Source organism: Falco naumanni, chromosome 3, assembly GCF_017639655.2.
Source record: "Falco naumanni isolate bFalNau1 chromosome 3, bFalNau1.pat, whole genome shotgun sequence".
In the NCBI taxonomy this organism is placed as follows: domain Eukaryota; kingdom Metazoa; phylum Chordata; class Aves; order Falconiformes; family Falconidae; genus Falco; species Falco naumanni.
Genome location: NC_054056.1, coordinates 61154671 through 61181839, shown reverse-complemented (window position 1 = coordinate 61181839; position 27169 = coordinate 61154671). Strand labels below are relative to the sequence as shown.

The following is a 27169-nucleotide window of genomic DNA, read 5'->3' as shown; positions in this document are numbered from 1 at the left end:
AGTAATGGATTGCCCCTTCAAATACCTAATTACACTTAACCGGTAAGAAGAGGGTGGAGTGAGAGTAATGCACAAGAAGTGTTGGGATTGGTTTGTTAAGGTTGTTGTTTGGTGGGTTTTTTTGGTTTTAGGTTTAGATCATTCTACTTTTTTGAAGAACTGCCAATATTTCTGGTTATGAAAATTAGTGCCAATTAAGAAAAATGTTAAAATAGTTCAAGTTCTCTTTTGTTTGGTTGGGTTTAGTTCTCTTTTGTTTTGTTGGGTTTTGTTCTTGACAACATAGCCTTACGGTCAAACTTCTCTTCAAGAAAATTAGCACTTGAGAAAATCATTCCTGTATGGCAATGTTTTCCTAAGTGTAAAGCCCAATTTGACATTCCCTTGTGGAACTGCCTTAGCTTACAAATAGTAGTGAGAAACTAGAATATGGGACCAAATTTTCTCAAATATCCACTAGCTTTGGCTGCCCTAACCTCTGATGTTCAGAGGAATGCTGCATCTACCTGTAGATCTCAGCTAAAACCACAAAGCCTTCCTGACCCTGGAAGTCTGGCCCCCATCTTTGGTGCCAGCTGCTGCCGAAAGATCTGGTTCTGTGAACTCTTGGTCCTCAGTGCCCGGAGAGGCAGAAATCGCCTCAAAAATTACAGTGAGCAAGGCTCATCCCGATCATTTTCCTTCACATGATTTATGACACTACTTCCCCTAAGGCCATTTTTTCCTTTGCTTGGAATCTGAACAAGGGAGCCAGCACAGGCAGTTGCTGTGAAGAGGTCGGTGCCCCGGAGCAAGCCTGCCGCCCTGGCACGCAGGTGTTGGGCTTGGATTTGATGGTGGAAACCGCCCACCCGCAGCCGACAGCAGGAGGCCGGCGGCGCCCTGCGCGGGGCTGTGCTGTCCGAGCGCCCGGCGGTCAGTGCCGCGCAGGGACGGCTCGCACCGGCCTTCGAAGCCAGGCCCGGCCGCGCGAGGCCGGAGGCCGCCACGGGTCACCTCACTGAAGGGGCTGAGGTGACGCGAGGCCCACCCCGCTCCGGGCAGCCGCGGGGCCCTGAGGCGCCGGGCCCCGCTCCGGGCCGGCCCCGCTGTCGGGCTGCGCGCAGGCGGCCAGAGGCGGGGCGGGCAGGGCGGCGGGGACCCCGGCCGGGCCGAGCCCGGGGAAGGGCGAGGCGGGGCGGGCGGCCGGCCGTTCCCCGCCCCCGGCACTGCGGCGCGGGGCTGCGGCTCCGGCACGGTAGAGGGCGCTGCGCGGCTGGGCGCGGAGTTGGGTGCGCCGCTCCCGGCGGCGGCGGCGCAGTTCCCGTTCCTGTTGCTGTTCCCGTTCCCCTCGGGCCGGGCCGGGCGCAGGGCCGGGCGGCGGCCGTGTCTCGTCCTCGCTGCCCCCTGCTCCCCCTGCCTCGCAGTCGTCGGCGCCGGTGGCGGGGAGGGCGGGAGCGCGGGGCGCGGCGGGGGCGGGGAGGCAGCGCGACGCCAGCGCGGCGCCGCATGCGTCGCTGATGGAGCCGGGCTCGGGGCTGCCGCAGCGCAGGGTGGGGGGCGGCGGGCTGGACCTCGGGGCGGGCTCGGCGGGGGGGTCGCCGGCGCTCTCCGGGGGGCAGTCCCGCCGCAGGAAGCAGCCGCCGCGCCCGGCCGACTTCAAGCTGCAGGTGATCATCATCGGGTCGCGGGGGGTCGGCAAGACCAGCCTCATGGAGCGTTTCACCGACGACACCTTCTGCGAGGCCTGCAAGTCCACCGTGGGTAAGGGAGCGCGCCGCGCCCGTCCCGTCCCGGGGGAGGGGGACGGCCTTGCCCCGGTGCTTGCCGTGCCCACCCAGCCGCGGGGCCCGGCCGTGGGAACGCGGGGCTCGGCGTGGCGGCCGCCTTGCCTGGCCCCTCTCCCCGCCCTTCACCGAGCGCGGCCCCCTCCCCGCATGCCGGCCCGCGGCTTCCCCCTCGGGGGGCTCCCCGTGCCCGTCCCCTGCAGGGTGCCTGGGGGTCCCGGCCCGTCCGGCCTGGCGGGGCGAGGTCGCGCCGCCCCGGGTGAGCTCCGCGACCGTGTGCCGCTTCGCAGCGGGCAGCTCACGGGGCTTGCGGCGAGGGGGCCCTTGGTGCCGAACTTCCACCTCGGGAAGTTCCAGTGGCGGGAGGATGGTGGAGGGCCTGGTTGTCTCTGCAAGTTCTGAGAAGGTGTTGGGTATCCTGTTTCAGCCTTACTAACGGCAAACAAAAAGCACAGTTAAAAAAAAAAAGGGGGGGGGGGGCGGTAAAACGGGTTTTTGTGTTGAAGTCTTAGATGTTGTGTGTAGGGAAACAGAAGTGTTCTGGGAGTTGAAAAGTTGCGCAGTGTATTCACCATAGTTGATGAGACTTTGAATACTCTTCCAGACCATAGTCTAACTCCAGATCACTGTTATATCTTCATCAAGAACTAACACACACACACACACACCAATCTTTTAGGTCTGAGGAACCTAATGTTTCGTTTCTTGAAGAATAGTACCTCTTGAGCACACTGCGTGTTTTGCTCCTCACACAACTCACTGGAGAACAAACTCCCTAGTTCTGTAGTATGCTGTCTTATTCATGGTTTAGTCATCTGTGTGACTCTTGCAGATAATTTAATGCCTGCTGTCTTTTAATACACAAACGTGTGAAGGGAAGAAAACAAGCTAGTTAAGTCTGTGTTGTTATTAGAGTCCTATCCTTGGAGTTGAACTCTTGAGTGTTGCAGCAAGGCCGTTGTTAAGCCTGTGTCATTGGAAAGTATGTCTGCTTAGCTTAATTGTGGCTTGGAATGTGAGGAAGCTTATAGCATGTGATGGAAAGTGATTGTATTGCCTTTTAGAAGCTGAATGATTAGTATCCAAATTTATCATTCCGTGAGAAAAATAATACAGTTACTTTAGTTTTAATGTGTGTTTTATCAGTTGTTTCAGTATTTCCTAGGCCCTTTAAACATGCAGATCTGGTAATGCAGATTAGCCCAGTTAGCGTCAATATGGTTGGTTTGTTTTGTTTTGAAGTTGGTAACTTAACCTTGTAGAAGTTAAAGACCGTGGTAGCATATTGGAGGCATTAATCCTCAGGTGACGTGTTGTAATGAAGAAGTGCTTATGGCTTCTCTAGATGGACAGGTTTAATTAAATATATGTTATAGCTGGAGAAGTAGAACCAATAGTGGAATGTATTGTTTATAAATTCTTCAGGTCTATGTATTGTTTTGAACTCATGTGCATCACCTTTGTGTTGACCTACATTAAGGGTTCCTACAAGGCTGGGCTGCTCTCTGTAACTAGGGATAGTTTCCTGATTTGAATTTTGAGAAGTAGAGGAGGTGCTCTAGACCCTGGTCCAGACTTCCAGGCTGGTGCCTTGTAAGCAAAACTGATTTGCTAGATAACAGAGGCAGTGATTGAAGCAGAGAAATTTCTTTATTTTAGAAAAGAAACAGGAAATAAATGGTGGTGAGCTGCTAGACAGAAGGTTACATAATGTTTGATGTACAATGTGTGCCAACATAAAGCAGCATAGGGGAATCGAAATTTGTGCCAAAATACATATAGAAAGACTTGACAGCAATGGCATTCTTTCATCCTCCTCTGACTAAACTTGAGAGCTGTTAAGATTCCCCCAGATCCTTTGGCTGCTAAATGAAAGAGCATTTCTCAGTCAGCTTGCACCCTGGGTTTTTTGCACTATAGACTAAGAAAAAAGTAACCTCTGCTATTTACATTTCATGTAGATTGAAAATAACCCACACTTCAGAATGACCTGAGACTTGGATACACAGTTAAAATCATAAAGCTGGGCTGGTTCTTTGTCACCATTTACAGTAATGGTTTTCAGGAATTACAAGTGGAGAATGTGTTTTGAAACATTGTTGAAAACCCTGTGACTGATCCAGTTTCAGAGGAAGTTATGTAAACTGAATAGACCTTGAGATTAAATTTGAAAAGGCAATGTAACCAAATAAATGACTAAAATTTGCTGTATCTACCTTATGTTAGCGAAGCTGTGTTTTGAACGGAATGCTAGAATACATATTTTACTCCCTTACCTTGATATTAATGGTCTCAACCTTACTTCTGTGGTTTTATACTAAGCCTGTGGAAGTATGGGCCAAACAGAACAGCATTTAACACCTTAACCTTTTGTATGCAAGTGAATAGGCTACTCGGAGGTCTTCTGCAACAGTGGAGGAATTGTAAATGTTCAAAACATTTGTCCGCCTCCTGTCCCTGAGTGCTGTTTAGGATAATAACACTGTGTCATTGAAGAGTGGAGTGTTTCTGCTGAAAAAGGGAGGCGTGGATTCAATTAAGAAAGATACAGTATTTTGATGCTAATTTAAGAAGACTACATTGCCAGATTGGTAAAGTAAGTTCTATAATAAAAACACATCAACATGTCTTCAGTCTCATCTCAAGTACCGAAGTTTTTTGAAAGTGTTCAAAAATAGCTTGGCAGATTTCAGCACATTATTCATAACGGCACACGATGTGGTGTTGATCTAAAATTCTTTTGATGTATTTATTTTGGGCATTAAATTAGTTGCATAGAATATTGTCTACTTAATCTGCTATTTACGTAGTGCTGAGAACACTCAATGTGCTCAAATATTTACTGATTTTTGCATGCGGTTGTCAGATGAGAAATAGATGTAGCTCTATCCAAATTTTATGTGCTAGGTCTGAATGTTTTTTCTTACTATTAGGTTATAAATTATTTTTATTACTTGTTTGGGCAAATAAATTGCTTTTAGAAATGTTCCTTTGTATCTGCAATGATGTAAAATTACTCTCTTCATGCCAGTGTTAAATCCAGGGTAGTTAAGGTTATTTCTTTTCTATAATGGAGTAATGCTTGTGCAAGGGTAATATTGGCATCATGTTAGCTTTGTCAACAAATGTAAATATACACTTTTCCTTTTAAAATATTTTTTTTCTCAATTTAAGTTTGTTACCTGACCCCCATGCACCTGTATTATTCTCACGGGAGCGGAATCTAAAACTAATCTAAATCTAAAGTTTTTTCAGACTTGACAATTAAAAGGAAGTAAGCCCAATTTGGCATGAAAAAGGATGATCTTTCCAAAGGTAGTGGATAAATACTCACTGCCGCATTTGTGAGAAGATTCAAAGATGGCTGGTGAGGGAAGAGTGTGTACCTTTGTTGCTTCCCCCCTCCTTACCCTGCCCCGAATAGTTCTTATCCTGCAAAAAATACATCTTAATTCAGATCTCCATAGTGGTGATGTTATAATTTGTATGTGTATTTTAAAAGATGGTGCGATCTCACCCTCTTTTCATCAGAGTCCCTTTATGTAATAGTCAGAGGCCTCTGTTCTCTTCCCAGTGTCCAACTCCTGCTCTGTCTCACAGTTGTCTGCCCTACCTGCATCCACCAAATCAGCTTATTCCCCATCTCTCTGCTGTTTTTCTTCCATGACAGATTTACAAAATTCCTGGACTCAGCAGTATTTCCTGTACATCTAATTTTGCCGCAGGCATTATGCTTCCCTCTGGCTTTTAATCTTTGAACTTGAGGTTCCGGCTTACCCAAACTTGAGGCCCTGCACTGACTCACCACCTCTCAGGCGACTGACTCTCCTGCTCCCTCAAATCAAATCGAGCTTCTCAGCTTTTCTTTTAAGTGCTGGCTTAGTTATGTAAAGTTTCTAAGGCCTAGTCTTACTTCAGCTCTTTTACACCAAGCCTGAAAGCATCCCAGGAAAGAAGCCTTGGCCTTGATAATAACAGAGCAGTTTGGGTGCCTCGTGCATTGCTGGCTTCTTGTAGCAGCTATTCACAGGGATCGAGACAGCAGCACTTGTAGTAAACACTGAAGCTTCCTACAGTCCTGGTTTACAAACAAAATCATAGGTAAAGCTACTCAGCTAAGTTTGTAATGGGAAGGTTTGTTGTGAATCAGGATGGAAATGTCATGATCTGCTTTAGATTAATTGTAGCCTGTGGGATCCAGATCAGTGGCATGCAAATGCACTGCAGTGTAAAACTCCTTTGACTTCACAAAAATGCTCTTTGACCTTGTTTCACCTTTACTGGTGTTAGTGTGAAATGGTATGCAAGTTGGGAACTAATTAGATTTGAAGAGCTGCACAGCTTTTTCTTCCAAGCAGTCTTTTCTGTATCAATTCTTTTAAAAAATACCTTTGCCCTTACAAGATGCCTAATGTCCATCAAATAAACAGTAATAACAGTGAAAACTTCAGGTTTATCTTTTATTAGAGTAATCTTAAGTAAGACAGCTTCGTGTTTTAATATATGTATACATGTATATGGGATATATAAATACACATACATGGGATATATAAATAATACACAGTTATATACATGTATACATATGTTTGGGGGTTCTGTCACAATTCAAACCCTTTCTTCATTCTCTGTATCCTTAAAAAATGTGGGCTAACAACATAAATAACAACTTCATTCCCATAAGCTTGTTATATAACCTAATTATATTCACTTAAAAGTATCAGCCTATTCGTTTTAAAAGTAAATTGGTTATTTTTTCAGAACTACCCTTTAAGTGGCTCCTCAGTTCTACAGTTACCTAGTCAATATTTCCACAAGTGCTGTAAACATGGTATGTGACGTACTAACCGTTTGAAAAATAATTTTTCAATAAATCATGAAGTTATGTTTTAAAAGCAAGTTTAGTAATTTGGTGTAATCTGAGGTGAAAAACAATCTACATACAATTTTTGGGAAAATGTCATGCATCAACTAGAACATCTTTTTGCTACACTTGTATGTGTCTGTGGACTCTTTCTGAAAAGTATAATGAATTTTAATTTTTCTTCAACTATTTCCCTCCCCTTCCCCTTCTGTAAGATGGCACTGAAAACATAGGTGGGGTGAGGAGAGGAAAGAAAGGGCAGAAATAGATGTCTCTTACTTTACCACATCATGACAGAGTAGAAGTAAAATGTGCTTGCTTTACACCCAAAATCAGCTCTACTCAGACTGAGAAACTTTTGCTGTTGTACAAAAAAAGGAAGAAAGTTCTGATTGGTGACAAGTATTTTTGTGAGGATTGACCCTTTTTTCTTATCTTTGCATGTCCAGGGTGTTAGTATGAATCTGTTCTTATATATTGGCTTTTTGGCTAGTGCGGAAGAGTTTAAATAAAAAAAATATCTCACTAATGATGTGCTGCAGTTACTTGAATAACTACAAATAGAGGAGAGCGGGAGACTTGAAATTTGCACAGAAAACAATTTTATCGTACGCAAAACCTTAAGATAACTGGGGAGCTGTATGAACCTGCCTTGTCTGTCTTCAGTTCTATAACCATAAGTTTAAGAACTGCAACTTGGAACAGAAGCTTGTGTTCCCCGCAAGCTGCCTTTTACCTTTAAGAGCAATGTTGTCATTTTGTAATTGACAATGGAGACTACAGCAACTGAAAGCACCTGGCAAGCCACTGTTCGCCTCAGATGTGTCAACTCCGTCTATTTTACAGCATTTGGAATCGGTTTTTTTTATGCGTAATCATTTGAGTCCTCATAAGGTGACAAAATTATATTCTAAATAGGAAAATGTAGTAGGTAGATGATACTAATTATCAGAATTCAGGAATAGGGTTTTGGGGAGGTATGGGGGGGTTAATTAACAAGAGGTTGGGAAGAAGAGTAAATTTGAAATTGACTTTGTTTTCTTCATTTGTAAACTAGATGCTAACTTCAGCTGATAGAAATATTCAGATACTGGGTTATATCAATGATATGAATTGTCAGAGTACCTTGTAGTCCCTAGTCAGTACATATATGAGAATATGCAAGTAAAACAACAGGCAAGATGAAGAGGCCACTTGAATGGTGTTGAATGCAGAGTTTAGTTTGCAAGGAGAGTGGAATGCAGCTGTCAAACTCAGTCTCTGCTGTGAACAGCTGAGCACGTCAGTAGCTAAAAGGAAAAAAAAGTAGGGCCACATGATTCTCAGTTATTGACTTCTTTCTGGGAGTTGTGAGCTTCAGTGTTCATTTAATGAAAACAGTGCATGCACTATGCAGAATAATTATGGTTTAGCTGAAACTACAAAATGGAAGAGACAGGCTCTTCAGAGTGCCTTTCATCACAAAATTCCTGAAGTCTTTGTAAAACTGTCTTCACTAGGCTGTCCTTAAACAAGAAAGTGATTAATATTTCCCTTGTTAAGATTGTAACTGTATAATAGCATATAGCAACACTTTTATAACTTATTTCTTCTGATAGCCCAAGGAGTGGGAAACTTAATACCCAAACCAAAAAGCTAGATTCAGTCTCACCTTGAAATAATTCTGCCTTTTTAAAATATGGATAGTGCTTCTCATGAAATAAGTTTAATTTTTCTTCACTTTCAATTTTCCTTTCAGGTCAGGTAGTTGTAGACCAGTAGCTCACTATGTTTTTGTGTTCCGTAACCAAAAGTTTTGAAATTAAGTCTTGTTCAAGAAGGCACAGAGAGTCTTATCGATTCCAAGTTCCCCTTCCACTTCATTCTGTTTATCAAAATTTTGGTGCAAGCTTTGAACTTACTGCTGTAAATAGTGTGAAAAGCCTACATTTTGTGAAAGGCTTTATAATTTTACTGTCCATGAGATTGTAAAGAAATGGTAACTTCCTCCGTTCTCATTGAGTTTGGAAGCACCAAGTGTCTGAGATGTTTAAAGGTGTATATTGGACATCCTAAAATGACTGACAGCTTTCTAAAAACTTTATAATTACACCTTCAAATTTTAGTCACTGTGTGTATTACCAAAATCTTTTCTTTTTTCTTTTTTCTTTCCCCTGTTGTCAGTGTGTCTGTTTCATTCTGGTCTGTAGCACAGTTGCCAGCTGAGATACGGGTACACTTTTATTTTAGGCAAGCAGTCTCAAATGTCTGCATGTTAGTCATTCTAGAATTACACACTGAATCTTTGTGGACAACGTACATTACCTGCCTCTAAAATAATCCCCAAACTAGCTTATATTTGAGTAACACAGTGCTTCCAAATCTCCTTTTAAAATCTTTAAATGTGTAACATGCAGTTTGAAAGAGGTATTTCCACTTTAGCATGCTTTAAAATTAACTGCATGTCCTACAGCTTCAAATAAAATGATACAGTGGTTTTGTGGTTTTGGTTTTCTTTTTGTCGAGACAGTTTTTGTAACCTTCCCTTCTCTTCCTGTCCCATGTACCTTTTGTTGTTGCTTGCTTCCCCCTGCCCCCAGCAAAATGATAGAAATCTGTATCAAAGCTATTGAGCATCTTTTCGTTGACTTCAGTAGTTTCTGGATAGGTATACGTATTGTGCTTAGTTACAGACCAGGACTAACAAAGATGGTTCTTGCCATCAAGAAGCATGTGACCTCAGTCATTAATTGTAGCAGAAGTAAGAAAATCTGTCTGTATAATGCTGTCAGATGTCCAAATTAAATAAACTGTCCTCATCTTTGAATTGTATGTCTGTTCTAATGGTTAATTAGTATAAAACCTCGGAATTTTTAAACTGTTTCCTTAAACATGGTCTGATTATTTTTCATTGATTGAATTTCTTTGATGGAAATCACTAATAAGCCTCTGAAAATTTAATCTATTGGAATTGATTTTGGTTGGAGGGAGGGTTTTGTGCTCTATTTGCATCTGTTTTCCCAGTTTCCCCTTTAACTTAGTTATCTGGAATCTTGGCCTCCAAAAGGTCACTCTGTGTGCATTAATCAAAACAGTCTCCACTTCCTTTTTCTGCCACTTAGGTGGGGGGGGGAAGTAAATGCCAGAAGCATAGTAAGTTGTTCCTTCATCATTGGCTTTATTTCAAAACAAATTGTTTTAGCTTTAAAGGGAGAGGCTAGACCCAGTTCCTGTGTGTTTCATTTTGTGCTTTAGTAGATAACTTTTAGTTCTTGTTTGGGATGGGAAATTAATCTATTACCTGATACGGACTAGACTTCATTTTTATTGAATTTCAGTCTCAAGTTTGGAACGGTCTCAAGTTTGGTTCAGTGACAAGATATGTCACCCTCACCAACTTGCCCTTATCTAGAACTTCATTAGTGTGCTTCTATTTTGAGTGTCTGTTCTTTCTTTTAAGACTGTTTATTTTTGAAAGGAGTGCAGACAGTTTGCTTAGCTGTGTGTTTAATATACTTCCAAAACACGCTTCCATTCTACTAGCCCTTTGTTTTCCCTGGAAATGCATAGTTTCACTTGAGCACGTGTTGTAATAGATGTTCTCATTTGCATGAAGCATATTTTTAATCTGAAGTTCATGTGCTATTAACAAAAACAATATGCTTTGTATAAAATTTTGAAAATCCTTAAGAATCTTACCTTACACACAACACAAGTGCTGCTGTACTTAAGGGCTTATCTGACATATATCTAGCCTACAGGGAGAGGGCAGCAGCTCATTTGCAGTTTTAAGTGCTATAGAATCACTATACTTTGAAATGCTTAACAGATACAAAATCATAAACCCAAACCAGAGGCTGGTATCAGTATTTTTGTGCCTTTTTCATTTGTTCCTATATGTGTATGGGATCTGTTTGGATACCTGAAAAAGGTCTTCCCAGGGGAAAAATGGGGGTCAAAATCTGGCATCCAAAACACACACTTTTAATTCATAAAAAGAGAGATGGTAGTCTGGATTAACTCATGGTGTGAGTGTAATAATTTTAGAGAAACGGAATGCATTGATGGCCTGTGGTCCATGCAAGTCTGCTGTATGGAAAGAGGCTGACCTTTTTATGGGGGGAAGATTTCGGTAAGGCTTTTTGCTTCCCCCTGCATCTCTGTGACCTGGCAAGGGGCATGTATGATGGTAAACACATACACTTGGCTTTGCTGGCATGTGTGCGTTTGATTAATCATTGACAATAAATTAGCCAGCAGACATTTAAAATGCAAACTAGGCAGCATGCAAACCAGCAATCATTTACTGGTGGTGTAGCAGCTAAAGAGTGCCTTTAAAAACCTTTCTTTTTATAAGACGTGTTGTTTAGATTTAATGCATTTGTCAACAGTAATTATTGAGTCCTCTATTTTATTGACTAAATACAAAACCATGCCCTTGGTCCTGTTTGCAAAATTAAGGACACAAGGTGTTGAAGTGGCTTGTGTTAGCTGTTGGTGACATCCTTTTAGGGGATACCTGTCATAACTGGAGGCACATGGTGGGAACCTGTTGGTATAGCTGTGCTAGTAGATTGTTATGCCAGGGCTAGTAAATCGTGTCTGTCAGTGGACCCATTCTAGCACACCACTTTTTGTGCACCTGTGTAGCTTCAAGACTGGAGCAGTTTCTGGCAGGTTTGAACACAGAACAAATGTAGAAGCTTAATAAATTTGAGTGTTGTGTTTTGGGATCTGGCTTAAGGGGGCGTAGTAACTGTGCAAGGATTACTAGTGTTATAAACAGCACAAAACTTGAAAAAAATCTGACAATTTGCCTGTACTTAAGTCTTAGAATTAAGTTTAACAAGACTGAGAAACACATATCTTGCTTACAGGAACTGTAAATTAAGTGTTTCTTGAAGCAAGAAGTATTTATCAGATGTTGCTGTCATCAACACTGTAGCATTACAAAGGAATTCTTTTTAAAAAACAGCATTTTCTAAGAGCAGAATTAATGCCTTCTCTCTTGTGCTGAATAGAGATGCTTAAAAGAACTGCTTACAGTTATTTTGCTGAAGAATTGGAGTTTTCACCAGCTGATACAAATCTTCTGTTCTACAGCTGCAAGTAAATAAACATGTAAGACTGGCTTAGCATATGTGAATGGAAAGGTGCAGTTGTCTAACTCAATGTCATGTGACTAAGAAGTATGTTACCTGTAGTAGTGGAAAGTGTTAGTTTCCTGATTGACTTTCAGAGAATCTTAACAGGTTTTCCTCATGTCTTTAACAGCTGGAGTAATTGTATGGATAGCAAAACTTTTCATTTAGGTATTTTCATTACCATAATCAAGCTATATAATTTGTTTCATTGAACTTTTTCTTAACTCAAGATGATACTTGAAACTGAAGTGTAAAACAAATTATTGTGTTGTTTTAATTAAGTTACTAATTTGTATGTAAACTCAAAGCACTACCTTTGGCAGGTCTATGGTGAAACATGGTAATGAAATGGGACAAGCTTAGGAATTTGTTTCTTCATGTGCAAAAGGAAAATTGCCAGATTTTTTCCTTCAGTATTGGCAGTCATGAAGCTTTGTGTTGATGCTTGCAGAGCATTACTAATTATAAAAAGCAGTTGAGCAACCTTTGCTTAGTTCTGGCAAGCTATCTGTCTTAAGTGTTAAATGATTCAAACAGTTCTGTAGAAGAATCTTTTTCAAAAACTTCTACTGATTTACATTGTTTATTGCAAAATTTAACAGTAGAGAAGTGTTTCATGGTATGACTTTAAGATAATTAATAGAAAGATCTACCTTTGAAATAAGAATGCTGTTGACATTATTTATTTTGAAACCACCTCTTTAACATGTAGGGGTTTCTCCACTTCATTTCATTCATATATTGTACCAGGAAGTACCAATTTGAAAATTTACTTATTAGAACAGTTGGATTTTCTCTTCATAATTAATTATTTTTCTTTTTTAAAAATACAACAAAACCTTTTTGTTCCTTGATTTGTGTAAGACAGCAGTGTATAAACCACCTCTGTAAAAATAAAAATATTTCGTGATGGAGTTGTTGAAGCTTACATGAAATTCCTGTGATGGCTTTTAATACACAATTTTGGATCAAAGATGCTTTAGTCTTCTTTTTGTGTGTGTGACAATAGGAATTTTTCTTTACACAGCAGAGCTGTATTTTCTCTGTGCTCAGATAAAGCTCCTCTACAATTGTTAGCCTAAAACAGGTATACCCACCTGCACGAGCATCATAGATTCTTTTTTCTATTTGTTTCTGTGGGAAAGAAAAGCAAGATGTAAAAAAAAAAAAAAAAAACCCAAGTTCAAATGAATGACAAATTGTATAGTATGTTGTGTATCAGATAATGGCAGGATTGAGAATTGTGGTTGGGACTGTGGGCAATTTTATTCAAACTTCCTTGAGGAGGGAGAGGTTTGAAGCAATTTTGATTACTGATTATCTCCTTAGCAAGTAAAGTTGCTGTCTTGTTTCAGACAAAGCTGTAACCATTAAGACAATTGCATTTTATAGTTAAATGCATTTATATGGAGGAAAGGCTTTTAGCTGTAGAAATGGGTGTGTGCTTCTTTAAAAATAAAAATCTTGTTAATGGAAAAGCAGTAATTACAAGAATTTGTCTCCCCACATTTTGGATAGAGCACAGATCAATTGTTTCACCTTCTTCTGTTTTTACATCAACACAGATGGTGGTTTTTCAAAAGTGTAGAAAAATAATCTCTTAAAGTTAGGGCTAATGCTCTGAAATCTTAATCATTCTAATATTTTTCTCAATTTGCATATGAATACTTGAAAATTGCCATTAAAATTGTAGACTGTATAGTACAAATCAGTTTTAACACTTTAGCTTCTGTGTTGCTTAAGAACCCTACTGGGGTTTGAACAGGATACATATTGGTAAGTGAAGTGTAAGCATTGTATGTCCTGAATATCTTTCCAGAAATTGGTGAACAAGTGTGCTAGACACTTTTAAGGACATGGAGGAGGACAACAAATGTCATAGTGATAACCAATACTTTTATCCCTATATAATGTGTAACTGCAAACTGTTTAAAGGGATTTTTATTTAGGGGAATGAAGATAACTGATCCTTCCATTTATTTAGTCTAGTTGAAGAGTGCCAATCTGCTTTGTAAACTCAAAATAGAATTGAGTGTATCCTTTACCTTTCAATTAAAGTGTTTCTAGCTTTTTAAAACTTAGTCCATTTTATTGTCTCATACCAACAATTGTACAGACGTAACTATCTTTAAAAGCACTTTGAAATAAAGGCCAAGTCAACAATGTGTAGCTGGTTTTCAGGATGTAAAATGCACTTTTTTTCCTACCTAAATTTTCAGGAGTTTTGGAAGGCTTTGCGTAAGGGCCAAGTTCAGTCCTTTCTGTCAAAGTTACAGTCCAGTCTTGACTCTCACAATATCAGCAGGGACACTTGGCTGTTACCAAGGGTAGACATTAGGGACATATGTAGTTTTTGTTAGAGAAAATAATTTTTTTTTCCCTCTTCACCTTCATCCCTATCTTTGGTATACAATTGTATGTGAAATAGCAAGAGTGTTTCCAGCACACTGCTTCTACACTTCTGTGTGAGTTTAAGTGTACCAGTCTGAACCATGTTCTCTTGTCTTTTTATTTCCCTCCTTTTTGATTTAGCACTGTTAAGACGGATGGTGTTCAGAAGGAAGAACTGAAGCAAAAATCTTCATACACATGTATACTAAAATAAACAGCTTCACAGTCTATAAATGCTATGATATTCTAGGACATTAATACCCTGAAATATTCTTGTAGTTGAGGTGGTAATCTTTTGTGTCTAGGTATCGTTTGACCATAGTATGTCTTACATGTTGACTGCCAGCATTATTTTTTTTTATAGAAGTAAAGTCTTTCTGTATAACAAGATCTTCATGGTTCTGTCTTTGGTATTTAGCGTGCATTCAAAATGTGGCTGGAGTTTTGAGATGATGGGTAAAAGTACCACACAAACATAGAAGAAGTTTTTAAATTCAAATACCCTCTCTAAATCTAAGCAGTTTGCTAATAAAGATTTGCATAAATTAAGAATGACAGTGCTGACAGACTTCTTCATAAACCAACCACAGTTCCAGCACTTCTACTAAAGCACTTTAGCGTATGCTAAGCCATCCAGCCTGGAAACCAGATGTATATTGTTCCCACTTCAGAGAGCAAAACTGATGTGGAGGGGTAGATTTCACTCCTCCAGGGCACCTGTGCCAGTTGTAAGTAGAGCAGGCTTGTCCTTGACAGGGCAGAAACAAACTGTGCCTGTTGTTTTACTGTTATGTTGGGTTTACCTGCTGCTGGGAGCATTGCACGAAGTGGAAGGTTTATGTTGTGACACTGCCAAATTGGATGGCTCACAGACTATAGAGCGGTTGTCAAATCCCCGTGATGATCCTGAGGTGACCCATAGTGGTGCAAACCGTTCTGCTTGTTCACACTGTTACAAGTTGATATATATATATATATAAAAAAAAAAATTAATTACACCCGCATTACTTTTGCTTCTTATTCCTCCTTTTCTGTTTACTGTATTTTATTTATAGGTGTTGATTTTAAAATCAAAACAGTAGAGCTAAGAGGAAAGAAAATTAGATTACAAATCTGGTAAGTAAAACAAACATGCAACCAGCAATATGTGTTAATTTTATGTTCTAGCATGAATTAATATGCTTGTCTAATACTATTAACTGTTATAAGCTGGTTTAGCTCTTACCCTATTCCTCCTCTCCTCCATTCCCACAAGACTTAAGCAAAAACGAATAGCTCTTAGATTTATGTGAGGGTAAAGGAGGAGAAAGAGAGAGAAAGTTAGAAATAGGACATGAATGTAGTTACTGAAATGTTAATGCATCACAGAGGTCTCGAGCCCCTTTTCCTGGAAGAATGATATCACCTACACAAGAAATAGGAGTTCTACAGACAGCAAAAGGTGACTGTGTTAAATAGACACCAGAGAAAGTACACTTTGGGTTGTTTTTTTTTATTATTTCCTAGGCTGTGTAAAACCAACCGTCATTGTAACAGCAAGACTGTGAAGTATTTTCTGAACTGTTTTTCTAAAACTTGGTGTAGACAGTGCTGTCTCTTTGATGCTATATTGCATAACTTCAAAGTGAAGGACATTCAAGACTAAATTATATCCACTCCAAACAGCACTGAGAAGTAAAACACACCCATACAAATAAGACTATCTTAACTGGTACCGATGTCCTACTACAGAAAGCTCAAAGTCTGAACTAAGCTTTTCCTTTCTGTCGTAGGTTACATGTTTCCTGATAATGATTCTCCATGTCAATGATTAATACAATTTTTATCGTTTAGAAATTATTGAGCTTAAAAGGTCCTTTGTTCTGCAGAGTAGTACAATACATAAACATCGTTATGAGAGAATAAACCAGCTATGTTTTATACATTAATCTTATATACTACTATGTAGAAGCTTAGCTTTGGTTTATTAACAGTGCGTGTTGCATAATTGGCATTGTAGTTAAACTGTTAAAGCTGCTAACAATCCATAGAGGGCGAAAAATTCTCTAAATATACATGTTGTTACACTTCTGGGATTATTCTGTTGGTTTCTCATTCTTAACTACATGGATGCAGTGAATTCAGCTTACTAACTCCTCTTGGCAGGTCACCATCAACTCTGTTTGTCACATCATGTGTCTGTCTTGCTCCCCTCTGAGTTAACTGCTGCTTCATCTTTGGTATCATCAGTCACCTAACACTTGAATGTTAGTCATCCATCATCTGTCCCTGTTTGGAAACGTATGACCACAAGGCTGGCAGTTGAGCCAGCAATTGTTAGCCAGGGTCTGCTGGAGCGGAGAGAGGTAACAAAAAATTCTGATGTGGAGATGCTACTGTATGCCTGATGTGAATTCTTGTTGTGAATTGCTAAGCTCATCAAACAGTATCTTCATGTTGAATTAATACTTCCTAGGAGAGATGTTTTGCTGGAAAGGAGACATTTAAACCATTATTTTCCACATATTGAGAATATGCTAGTAGGATATAGGAAACTTAAAACTAAAAATCGATAGGTGACCTTTACTCCTGTGTGAAGGCCTGTTAAAATGGTGGAGAAAACACAATGCAAAGAGATAATATCTTAAAATACGATAAAATCCATGAACACAACATCCTGCTCCTATGTGTCGCTTTCTCTTCAACAGTGGCTGTTAAAATGATGTTCTTAGACTTAATTCTTAAAACTGTCTTGACATAGGCATACTTACAATTTTTTGGAAAAGCAATTAGATAGGCAATCCTCTTGCTAATTTATCCTGAATTATATTGTGTATGTTGTTGGGCCTATTTATAAAATCTTATCATAGGATCACAAAATCATAGAATCATTTAGGTCGGAAGAGTCCTTTAAGATCATCAGGTCCAACTGTAAACCCAATGGTACAAAGTCCACCACTAAACCAGGTCCCTAAGCACCACGTCTACACGTCTTTTAAATACCTCCAGGCACAGTGACACCACCACCTCCCTGGGCAGCCTGTTCCAATGCTTGACAACCTTGTCAGTGAAGAATTTTTTTCCTAATATCCAATCTAAACTTCCCCTGGTGCAGCTTGAGACCGTTGCCTCTTGTCCTATTGCTTGCTACTTGGGAGATGAGACTGACACCCACCTTGCTACAGCCTCCTTTCGGGTTGTTGTAGAGAGTCATAAGTTTTCCCCTTGAGCCTCCTTTTCTCCCCGTTAAACAACCCCAGCTCCGTCAGCTCCTTATTGTATCTTCAATTGTTAGATTAAAAGATGAAAGCAATTTACCAAGTCAGAACACTTTGGGAGTTTAGAAATGTAGACTTAATTTGCATGGCTGATCCTAAGTCAGTCTCCTTTCGTACCTACACGGGGGCAGAATTAAGGTTGCCTCATACTTCCTGGGAGTCTTCTGTACAATGATTACAGTAACTTTACTACAAAAAACTGTTTTATTCAGCAAGCGGATAATTTCTAAAGTTATATGCTTATATGTCTTAAAATTAATAAGGTTGCATTTCAAAGCATCAAAATTTGATTATTTTTTTTTTTTAGTTATTTGATGATTCTACTTCAAAAATCAAACAAGAACAGCTGGAAAAAAGAAGTTTGATGTTTTTATGGTCACTTTTTGTGTCTCTCCACTGACCACTCTATCAGCAGGTGGTTCTTCACAGAGCTCTACCACTTGAATTTATCAAAACGCAGCAGTACTATGTAGAATATATCAAGCAATTAGATGTGCAAGGCATCCTTTTGAAAGTGGCTTTCACATGTGCTGCTGTTAGTAGTGTACAAACTGGACTTGTCTCTTAATTCCTTTCACAATGTGATACTGTGCACTAAGGATCACAGGGGTGCCTGCTCTCACCTCTGGCTTACCTGTTCCTGTCTGGCCCCTGCTGCCTCACAGTACCTCTTCCCCAATTTCCCTGACTTTCAGTCAGGAAACAACCTTCTGCTCCTTAAATTATTAAATGATTGAGCAGCATTGAGGAGGCAGAGTAACGTCTGTCTTTTTTGTGCCACCTGGAACAGTGGTAGGTGTCCCTTGGTCTGCCAGAAGTCATAGACACAGGAAATCTGCTTCTGCATTGCACTTCTTGGCTGAAGCAAGCTTGTATGTTCTGTGAGAAGTAATGCACGCACACAGCTCGTGCCGTGGGGTAAAATAACCAGAACTACTGGATAGTGTAAGCGTCCAAGTGAATCCAAGCATCTCTGAATCAGTCCTTTTTCGAAGCTTGAAAACCAAGACCAAATAATAGGAACCCCAGTTTCACGCTTTGAAGCATAGGTGTGCCACGAGTGGCTTGGCAGGACAGCAGGGTGTCTTGACTCCGCCCTCTCGCCTGAGTAATCGGGGCGCTCAATGACACAAGCAGCTGTCACCTCTGGCTTCCGAAGGACCTGGCTGCTGAAAGCTGTAGTGCCCTGCCACTGTGCCTGGTTCGCTGCTGGGGAGCCGAAGGGGCTCTCTGGTATCTCTACAGGTTTAATGCCCAAGGAAGCCAGTGACCTGGCAGGAAAACAGTCTTGATTTGCTTCTGAAAGTTTTTTAAATCGGTGCGTTCTCATAGAAGTTCATGTTCTGCCAGCTCAGCGGTTTTTAATGGGCACCTGTTGTCTTGGAAAATCTCTGAGATGAGTAGTCTGAGGAAAAGATCACCTGTCCTAGAATATAGAAGGAACTACATTCTGTTGTTCACTGCCTCTGAAATAAATCATTTCACGTAATAAAAGATCTTTGTGTTTTATGGGAGGAAAAAAGCTTAGCTTGACAAGTAGAATTAACCTCTAAAGTGACTTAAACATTTTTTAATGTTAGATTAAAAATTAAATTTTAGTGTTAAATTTTTGTTTAAAAATATTTTCCTTTCTGTTGCCACTTCACATCACGGCTCATTAAAAAAATAACTTCAGAGCCAGGAAAGTTTTGAGTCTCTCCATGTGTTTGTTTCAAGCAACTGTTCTAGATAGACACAGAGAACATTTATATAAAACAAAACATATCCAAACTTATTTTAATCAAGATCAACTGTATTTATGTTCTATTTTATGCAACCGGAAATAGTAAGAATATGACGAGTGTACACTTGAAAATGGGCTTTGTGTGGGGTTTTTTATTTGCCTTCGGTTTGGTGTAATGTTTCTGGTTTCGGAGTGATGTCTAGTTTCTGTTTTGGAAATAGAAATACAGTCAAGCAGTGGGATGTTATTGTAGATTGGTCAGGGAGTCATACACGGTATGCTTCTGATTACAGTTTAGAAAGACCAGTGTTTTTCCATTTAGAACAATTTCTTTCAAAAAAAATCAATAACAGAAAACTGCTTTTCGAATTCAAAAAGGAGTAATCTGTTGTATTTTTTTCAGTGATGCCAAATCATTGATCAAGTTGTAGTATTTATTGTTTGGACTTCAGGAGTTTGAATTAAATTGGACTGACTTACTCTAGTATGTTGATTCTGACCAGAGCAAATAAAGAACTAGCAGCACTTGGTATCACTTTTGAAATTCATGAAGTTGTGTACTTTTAGTTAAATAATGCTCATCTTTTCTTCCAGCTTTCCACTAGTGCTTCAATAGCTGTCCTTACTAAAATACTCCAGCTGCAGGAGTGTAGTACATCAGTGATAGTATAACAAACTTGATTGCTCCAGCACCACACATGAAAGAAAGGCATTTTAAGATGGATGTGCTTTTAATACTGGCTCTGCATTAGGGATTGTCATTTTATCCTCAATATTGGAAGAATTTACTGCATATTTTCATGAAAAATAAGATAGCAGTTGGTAGAAGATGAGATTTTCCATGTGAAAGATCAGCTTGATACTCTTCTCAGACTGAAGCTTATTTAGGTACCTTGGGGTTGCATTCTAAACTTATTGCAGAAATAGTTTTCCAATGTTCACCTTACTGTTCGAAGGCTAGTACAATGTTACTGTAATGTGAGAGACTGCAAATTCAGCTTATTTTCTTCCACTTTTCAAAGGAAACAAGGATTAAAATATGCTTACAATCAGAAACCTAGTGGCTGGTTTCATTTTAACTGGCTGCAGCAGCAGAGGCATTGGTTGTGTGAAGTGGGGGGAAGTCAATGACTTAAAACAAGGCAAAGAAAGTCAGCTGCAATCCACTGTAATTAGCACGACTGGCAGGTGACAGTCAGTGGCCATCTGGTCATTTAACATGTGTAGTGGGCAGCCAGCTGTCCATGGGTGTTTTAAACTGGCCACAGTATGTGGTGTGTCTCGAATAGCTAGCAAGCCAGACTACAAGTTGTGTGATATTTAAGTGAACAACCTACAGAAAGGGACGAGTACGGGACTTGAAGGTACAACAGCCAAGATGAGCAGCAGCCTGGGAATACTGTAAACTTCTAAAGAGCCTGAGATTGTTGTGGGTTGAGGAGAGGTTGATAGTGCCAGGTGGACTTGGAGATACAGCACTTGGCAGGTCAAGGAAAACGTGGAGCCGGAGATAGCTGGGGTGGCAGAGTGTAATGTTGCATAGTTGGCTCCATCACCTACCCCTAGGCTTATCCAGTGTGTTGATGACTGTCTTCAGGGAGGGTGGCTGCACATCAGTGTGTTTAATTCCCCTCTGTTTTCCTAATGTCTGAACTGAGTGATCTGATCACCCTTTTGCGATGGGAGTTGCTAAAGGGTCCCTAGCAGTGACCTGAAGGCACAGCCAGGTGACTGAAATAGCCCCTTCATTTCTGTGTTCCAGTAAAGGCACAGAGGGGGAAGACCAGCTAACAAAAAAACCAACCCAACGTTTTCCATTATTCTGGCCAAAGCCAAAACTGATGCATTTTTGCACATCAGGTATGCCCTTCCACCTGCCATCTAGTTATGTCTACTCAGAATGATGGAACTAAAGGGATCCCACCCTTAATACCCTTGGTAGGGGCTGCTCTACAAGGTCATAATTCTGTGAAGTTTGTTCATAAATGCTAAAGCAATGTTATCCATATGTGGAAAATCAACGGTTCATAACTAGAATTTTTGAATCTTTCGTGGAGAGAATGTCCAAAGGACCTTTCAAAAAATAAATTTGACCATAGCAAAGAAGTAACGGAAGAGAAAGCAGAGTTCCTTGCTCTGAGTAATATGTATGTCATTTCAGCTGCCAGAACCTTAATTAAAATGCCTCGTTAGTGATAAGAAAGCAACCAATTAACCATTTAAAACTGGTCTGAAATACTTGACCTTATTGAAACAGGCTACCTGTTTTCACCTTCTGTAGGGTCCCAAAGGTTTGTGTGAATGTAATTCTGAAGTTGTGAGTAGAGAATGGGATTTGGTTAAAAATAAAAAATGGATGTGATAAGAATTTGTTCTTTGTGCCCCTTACTGCAATGCCAATGGCTTGCAGTGAAGTATTAGTCAATACAGAGGTTTCAAATCTTTTTCTAGTGGACGCTGCTTTGCTTTGTGAAATCACTAGCAAAGATTTGTTGCTATCAAGATGCTTGTGGCAATTTAAAGGGAAAGTTGAGTACTTCACTTTTAAACCTGCTTGGCTGAAATTCTTAAAGATTTTTGTGAAGAGCAAGATAGGGTTGTGGTAGTTTACTACTTGTGCGTAGACTTCAAAAGAATTAATTCTTCAGGACAATTGATGTGGCATTTTGTGAACATGACTTTTTTTTTTTTTTTTTGGTAACAAGTGTTTCAGGTCTCCATTGTTAATCTCATTCCTATATCCATCCTCGTCCTCCTTTTGTCTAAAATGTGACTGTTAGAGTTCCTTTTGAACTTTTGAGTCCCAACACGCATGCACACATTTTCCCCCATCCACTCTTAATTTTGGTCCATCTTTTGACTTGCTTTAACTGGAATTTCAAAATTACCATTGACTCTGGGGGCTGAACTCAAGCAGCAAATGCTTGATTGCATTGAAGCACTGTATAACTTACTTTCCAGTTGTGATACCAGTCACATTTTAAGACTTAGGGTATGCACCAGCTATTTTTTCAGTATAATTGCCAAAAATCTTCCATGAGCAGACTTGATGATAGGATTAAAAGCAGTTCACAGGTTTTCATGGTTCAGTAAAAAATACCCTTTTTGTCTCTTCTGCTTTGGAATATAAGACATAGCTAGTATGGGCAATATGTTGTCATTGCTGGAAAATAGTCTCCACTGTAAATGCACCATGTCTGAAATGCCTACAGTGCTGAAAGTAAGAATGGAAATGTCATTTGAACACCTCAGATTAATAGACGTAAGCATGAAAGCCATGTATCTACTTTTAAAAGCCTATACCACATAGTGGTTGCTCACTCCTGTCGTCACCTCCACCAGTAACTTCTGCATTGGTTTTAGAATCATGGCTGAATTGCTGTGGTTGAATCCAAAAAAGCTCTGAAAGCTCAAATTGTAATGATTAGTACATTGCTCATTTTATAGTTAGGTGTCCAGCTGGGTTTGATAAGCGTGTATCCTTTTTTTTTTTTCATTTTTTCAGTACTATTAAAAACAAAAACTAAAAACAAAAACAAAAACAAAAAAAAAAAAAAAAAAAAAAAAAAAAAAAAAAAAAAAAACCCCAAAAAAACCCTCACACAAACTAAAAAAACCAAACCCCAACAACACAAAGTATCTGCTGGTACATTTCCATTGGACAGCTTCATTCTCAGACAGCTGTAGAAGTGCTAGGTGGCCTTTCTTGGTGAAGTTAGTGTAAGATAAGTAGTCCTGATGTGAAAACATTTCATGATTAAAGTACTGTTCGGGGTTTTTTTTGCCTGAAATTCGCATATATAGAAGGAAATGTTCAATATAGAATGTCTAAGGGGGGTGGGGTGGGGGGTGTTTATTAAAATGCAAACAAATTTATTCTGTACTTTGCAAATGGGTGAAATATTTTTGCCAATGTTTGCTGCTGCTTCTTAGGGACACAGCAGGTCAGGAGAGATTCAACAGCATTACCTCAGCTTATTACAGAAGTGCCAAGGGAATTATTTTGGTGTATGATATCACCAAGAAAGAAACATTTGACGATTTACCAAAATGGATGAAAATGATTGATAAGGTAAGCCTTAAGTATTTCCTTTTTACATCTTTTTTTTTAAGAAGGGAGGGTTTTTTTCCTCAAAGGTACTGTGTAATACTTGTAATAGCACTGATATAGGATTATTAAAATAATACCAACTAATTTTAACTGAATTCTTTTCGCCAGAATTTAACATGAATGTGGTTTTGTTGTAAAGTGGTTGTCCATTCCTGCTTCCTTGAACTAGGATTGTCCCAGTTAGAAGTGTCAGTGGAAATCTGTAACGTTACTCATGTACCTGTGCACTGCGAGGGTAGGGAAGTTTTATTTCCTGTCTGGGAAGTAAGGTCATTATGTTCATTCTTAGGTAAACTAGAACAGCTAGTTCTCAAGCCATGTTTTAAACGTGGAATTTAAAAAAATAAGTTGAAAATTTTTGAAATAATGCTTGGGAAGTAATTTACATATAAACTGTGTAGATGTGTTTCTTTATTTAGTAGAGGGATTACCCTTTTTTAATATTGTGTTTGCATTACAAAATCTTAGGTTTCTAGGTTTAGTTAATTAAAAATGTTTTAATTGTAGTATGCTTCCGAAGATGCAGAGCTTCTATTAGTTGGAAATAAACTGGACTGTGAAGTTGATCGAGAGATTACTCGACAGCAGGGAGAAAAGGTAAGAACAGATCTAACCAAATTCTTAGTTACTGTTAGGAGCAAAACTGCTGTGTCTTTGCTGCTGATGGTCCATGGCTACTCTTGTTCAGACTGTTAGATCTAAGGAGCATATTGAGAATGGTGCTGTTCTGTCAAAATCCATATGGTATTTACTTTTACAGAATGTGCAATTATATGCATTCCTGCTGGAGCGGTATGTCTTTGATGTAAACAAAGAGTAAACTATAAATTTGCTTAGCCTTTAAACATACTTTTTTGCGGGCTCTGAAAGAGGATGTAGTGAAGACTTGAATCACAAATGGAGATATCTCTACTCGGGACATCTTCGTGGGCCTTCTTCCAGATGTTTGCTTTTCAGTAGTATTTTAGGACAGGCAACAGCCCTGCTTGATTACTTAGCTCACCTATGTTTTCAAGTTTCTTTTGTTCTCTTCCAACTCCAAAAGTGGTAAGTAACCTGACAAGAGAATATGTTTTAGCATAACACTCATAGCTCCATCTTGACCAGGACACTGTCAGTATGGTCATACACATTTTCCTTCAGCTACCTGTCACATGTTTGGAAGTGAAGCATTTTGTGTTAGAGAGGCAAGGCTAATTCTTACATCTGTACTTCTCTTTTTTGCATTTTAATAATAAGGTTAAGATTAACTCTTCTGAAAAGTTCTTACTTTTTGGCAATCTGCAGCAATCCACGTCAACTGGAGACAGGAATTTCTCAGGTTTAAGTCTGGAAAAATGCAGCACACTTCCAGTAAACCAATTTTAAGTGAAAATTAGCTGTATATGGCAACATACACTGTACTCTTGAGATTCAGGATTATTAACTGAATTATACTTCAGTCACAGATTTGGGGGAAGTTGTGGGTTGGTTTGTTTTGAAGGTTTTATGAATGTATCATTGCTGTTTGTGCGTATCTTCATGTAGATATTTTATTTTCTCTTCTGTCAGTTTGCACAGCAAATAACTGGGATGCGGTTCTGTGAAGCAAGTGCCAAGGATAATTTTAATGTGGATGAAATATTTCTAAAACTTGTTGATGACATTCTGAAAAAGGTAAAATATTCAGGTGGTAGTTCCTCTGACAACGTAAATGGCCAGTGTTTAAATAATTGACTGCAAGTACTTGTTGGGCACGTGCACAGTCAGGTGAGATTTTTAGTGAATATAAAGTGGGCATGATGTAGTTCACAGACTCTGGTAGACACTTCTGTTAATAAATACTGCTGTTGAATCTGGTAAACATCTGCTCCTATATGCTGTACTTCCTCTTTCCTATAACTTTGTATCAGCAGCTGACTGTACATTTGCCTGCTTTCATTTGTGGGCAGTTCTGTTGTGATTTGTAATTGGTTTAGGAAGTGGCTTTATTTCAACAATGTCTTATAACTTTTTTCTGAGAGAAATTCTTAACACAACTTACTCAAATGTAGTTCATGAATACAAACCTCAAGATCCTTCAGTTGAGGCTTTGGCTGACAGTGAACTCTTGAAATGAGCTCTTTGTGCTGAGTTCTATGCAGATAACTGTTTACAGGTGATTTTTTCTTTTCTTTAAGATGCCACTGGATGTTATAAGAAATGAGTTGTCCAACAGTATCCTGTCCCTGCAACCAGAGCCAGAAATCCCACCAGAACTGCCTCCTCCAAGGCCACATGTCCGTTGCTGTTGACTTGTTACTCCATACAGAGTGAAAAATAGGAGTGGGAGGGTAAAGAAAGTACCTGTACTACTCTGCACTACAATCATTTGGCAGTTTCTCGTTGCACTTTGTTATTCAAGTCAGAGCTACACACTAACTTGTAAATATGCAAATATGCAATCCTGTGTAGGATTCAGCTATAACATTTAATTATTACCCCTCTCCCTCACAATGATGTTTTGTTCATTGCCCCAGTGTTATAAATACTGTACAGTCAGTGGGGGTTTACCACACTTCCAGGCAAGGAGGAGGAGAAATTAAATCTATACCTATTATTGACATAAATGTTGTAATAGTTCTTTGTTATTATAAACAGGCAGGCAGAAGCTCTTCTGGTATGAAGATAAGTATATGGTGCTTTGCTAACTATTTTAAAGACAAATTTTTTAAAAACAGAGGACTTTATGTACAAAGCTTCCATAATCAGCATTACGTTTCCTTTTAATGTAGTGAGAACATTTTTGGCTGTAGCATCCTTTGCTGACTGGATATATTGAAAAGCTAAGTTTAATTTTTGGCAGTCTTCTATTTATTTTGTTTAATGCTGCACCCTTTCTTTGTGTACCAAGACATCACATCTGGTGCAGATCTAAGATTGCACTCTGAAATAGCATTTATCATTTTCTGCGTAGGCATAAACTTGGTTGCAAGAATCATTGTTTCAATAAAAGAATGGAGATATATTCAAGCTCTAAAATAAGGTATAAAAAGCAATGCTGCTGTCCTAGACAAATTCTCTAAAAAAAAACCTAATTAAGATGATAAATTTTCCTGTGTTAAGGAATATATATGTGTACTTGTCTGGACATCGGTAGGGTTGGGGGGAAGGGAACCTAAGGTAAAATTATTTTATTTCCTAATGGTGGAAATTATTCCCATCAAGCAAATACTGTGTTAGGGTTTTGTCTGATAATGAATTTGTGAATTATATCTTTGGTATATCTTTTATTAAAATGCACTGTTTAGTTTAGCTGTGGTAAATCAGTAGTTACATATTTGAATAACTTGGTGTGTCCTGAATGTTGTGGTATTGAAAAACATTGTGGTCTTTCTAAACTAATGAAGTGCAAATAAAATTTTGTATTTATGAATGACAGTGGAACTGCACCTGTTATTAGAATGGCAAATATAAAATGATGGGTAAAAGGTAGAATCTGGAACAACACTTAATTTTGTTATGATTTAATTTTCAGTTTGACAGCTCCTTTAGGTGTAGTTAGAAGAGCAGCAGATGTTAGTTGTTCACCTTCATCACTGCTCTGTTGGGAGAGCAGCTGATGACCTAGCCCAGCTGATATCTTCAAATAGCATGTGACTGCTTGTCATGCTATCTTAGCAGGTGGTCGCCAAACTATTAATTACTCTGGCAACACAAGTATGAACCAGTCTTTTTCACACTACAGCTTCTCTACTTCTCTTTCTCTGGTGCTGGAACCTATTTTGTCACTTGCTACTCTTCTAACCAGAACACTGGCACTGACCAGTAAGGTATACCATGGACTTAAACAGCTTCTCTGTTCTCTGGAAGGAAGAGAGACACCACAAACTGTTAACTTTTAAGATAAATGAGTAATGAGCCCTTATTTCGCAGAGTAAGCTCTGACATTCTGAATACAATACCATGCAGGTCTTTA

General features: G+C 39.4%; 1 protein-coding gene and 1 long non-coding RNA gene across 2 annotated transcripts; both read left to right on the top strand.

Moving 5' to 3' along the window:
- The first annotated feature begins 1264 nt into the window (after positions 1-1264).
- RAB12 (RAB12, member RAS oncogene family) lies at positions 1265-26626 on the top strand. Its single transcript, XM_040586756.1, has 6 exons — positions 1265-1743; positions 15197-15257; positions 23055-23193; positions 23740-23829; positions 24784-24888; positions 25392-26626. Exons 1-6 carry the CDS (start codon positions 1500-1502, stop codon positions 25503-25505), a joined length of 753 nt encoding a protein of 250 aa, XP_040442690.1. The 5' UTR covers positions 1265-1499; the 3' UTR covers positions 25506-26626.
- On the top strand, positions 17077-23048 carry LOC121084813. The gene is made up of 3 exons (XR_005826873.1): positions 17077-17087; positions 18268-18270; positions 22759-23048. It is a non-coding gene; the product is annotated as an uncharacterized LOC121084813 (long non-coding RNA).
- Positions 26627-27169: the final 543 nt, after the last annotated feature.

Bases quoted from the DNA above. Each gene is read 5' to 3' on its own strand.
- RAB12 (XM_040586756.1), top strand. From the start codon at position 1,500: ATGGAGCCGGGCTCGGGGCTGCCGCAGCGCAGGGTGGGGGGCGGCGGG. The intron at 15,258-23,054 runs GTAAGTAAAACA...GCTGCTTCTTAG, and splicing joins AAAATTAGATTACAAATCTG to GGACACAGCAGGTCAGGAGA. The intron at 24,889-25,391 runs GTAAAATATTCA...CTTTTCTTTAAG, and splicing joins TTGATGACATTCTGAAAAAG to ATGCCACTGGATGTTATAAG.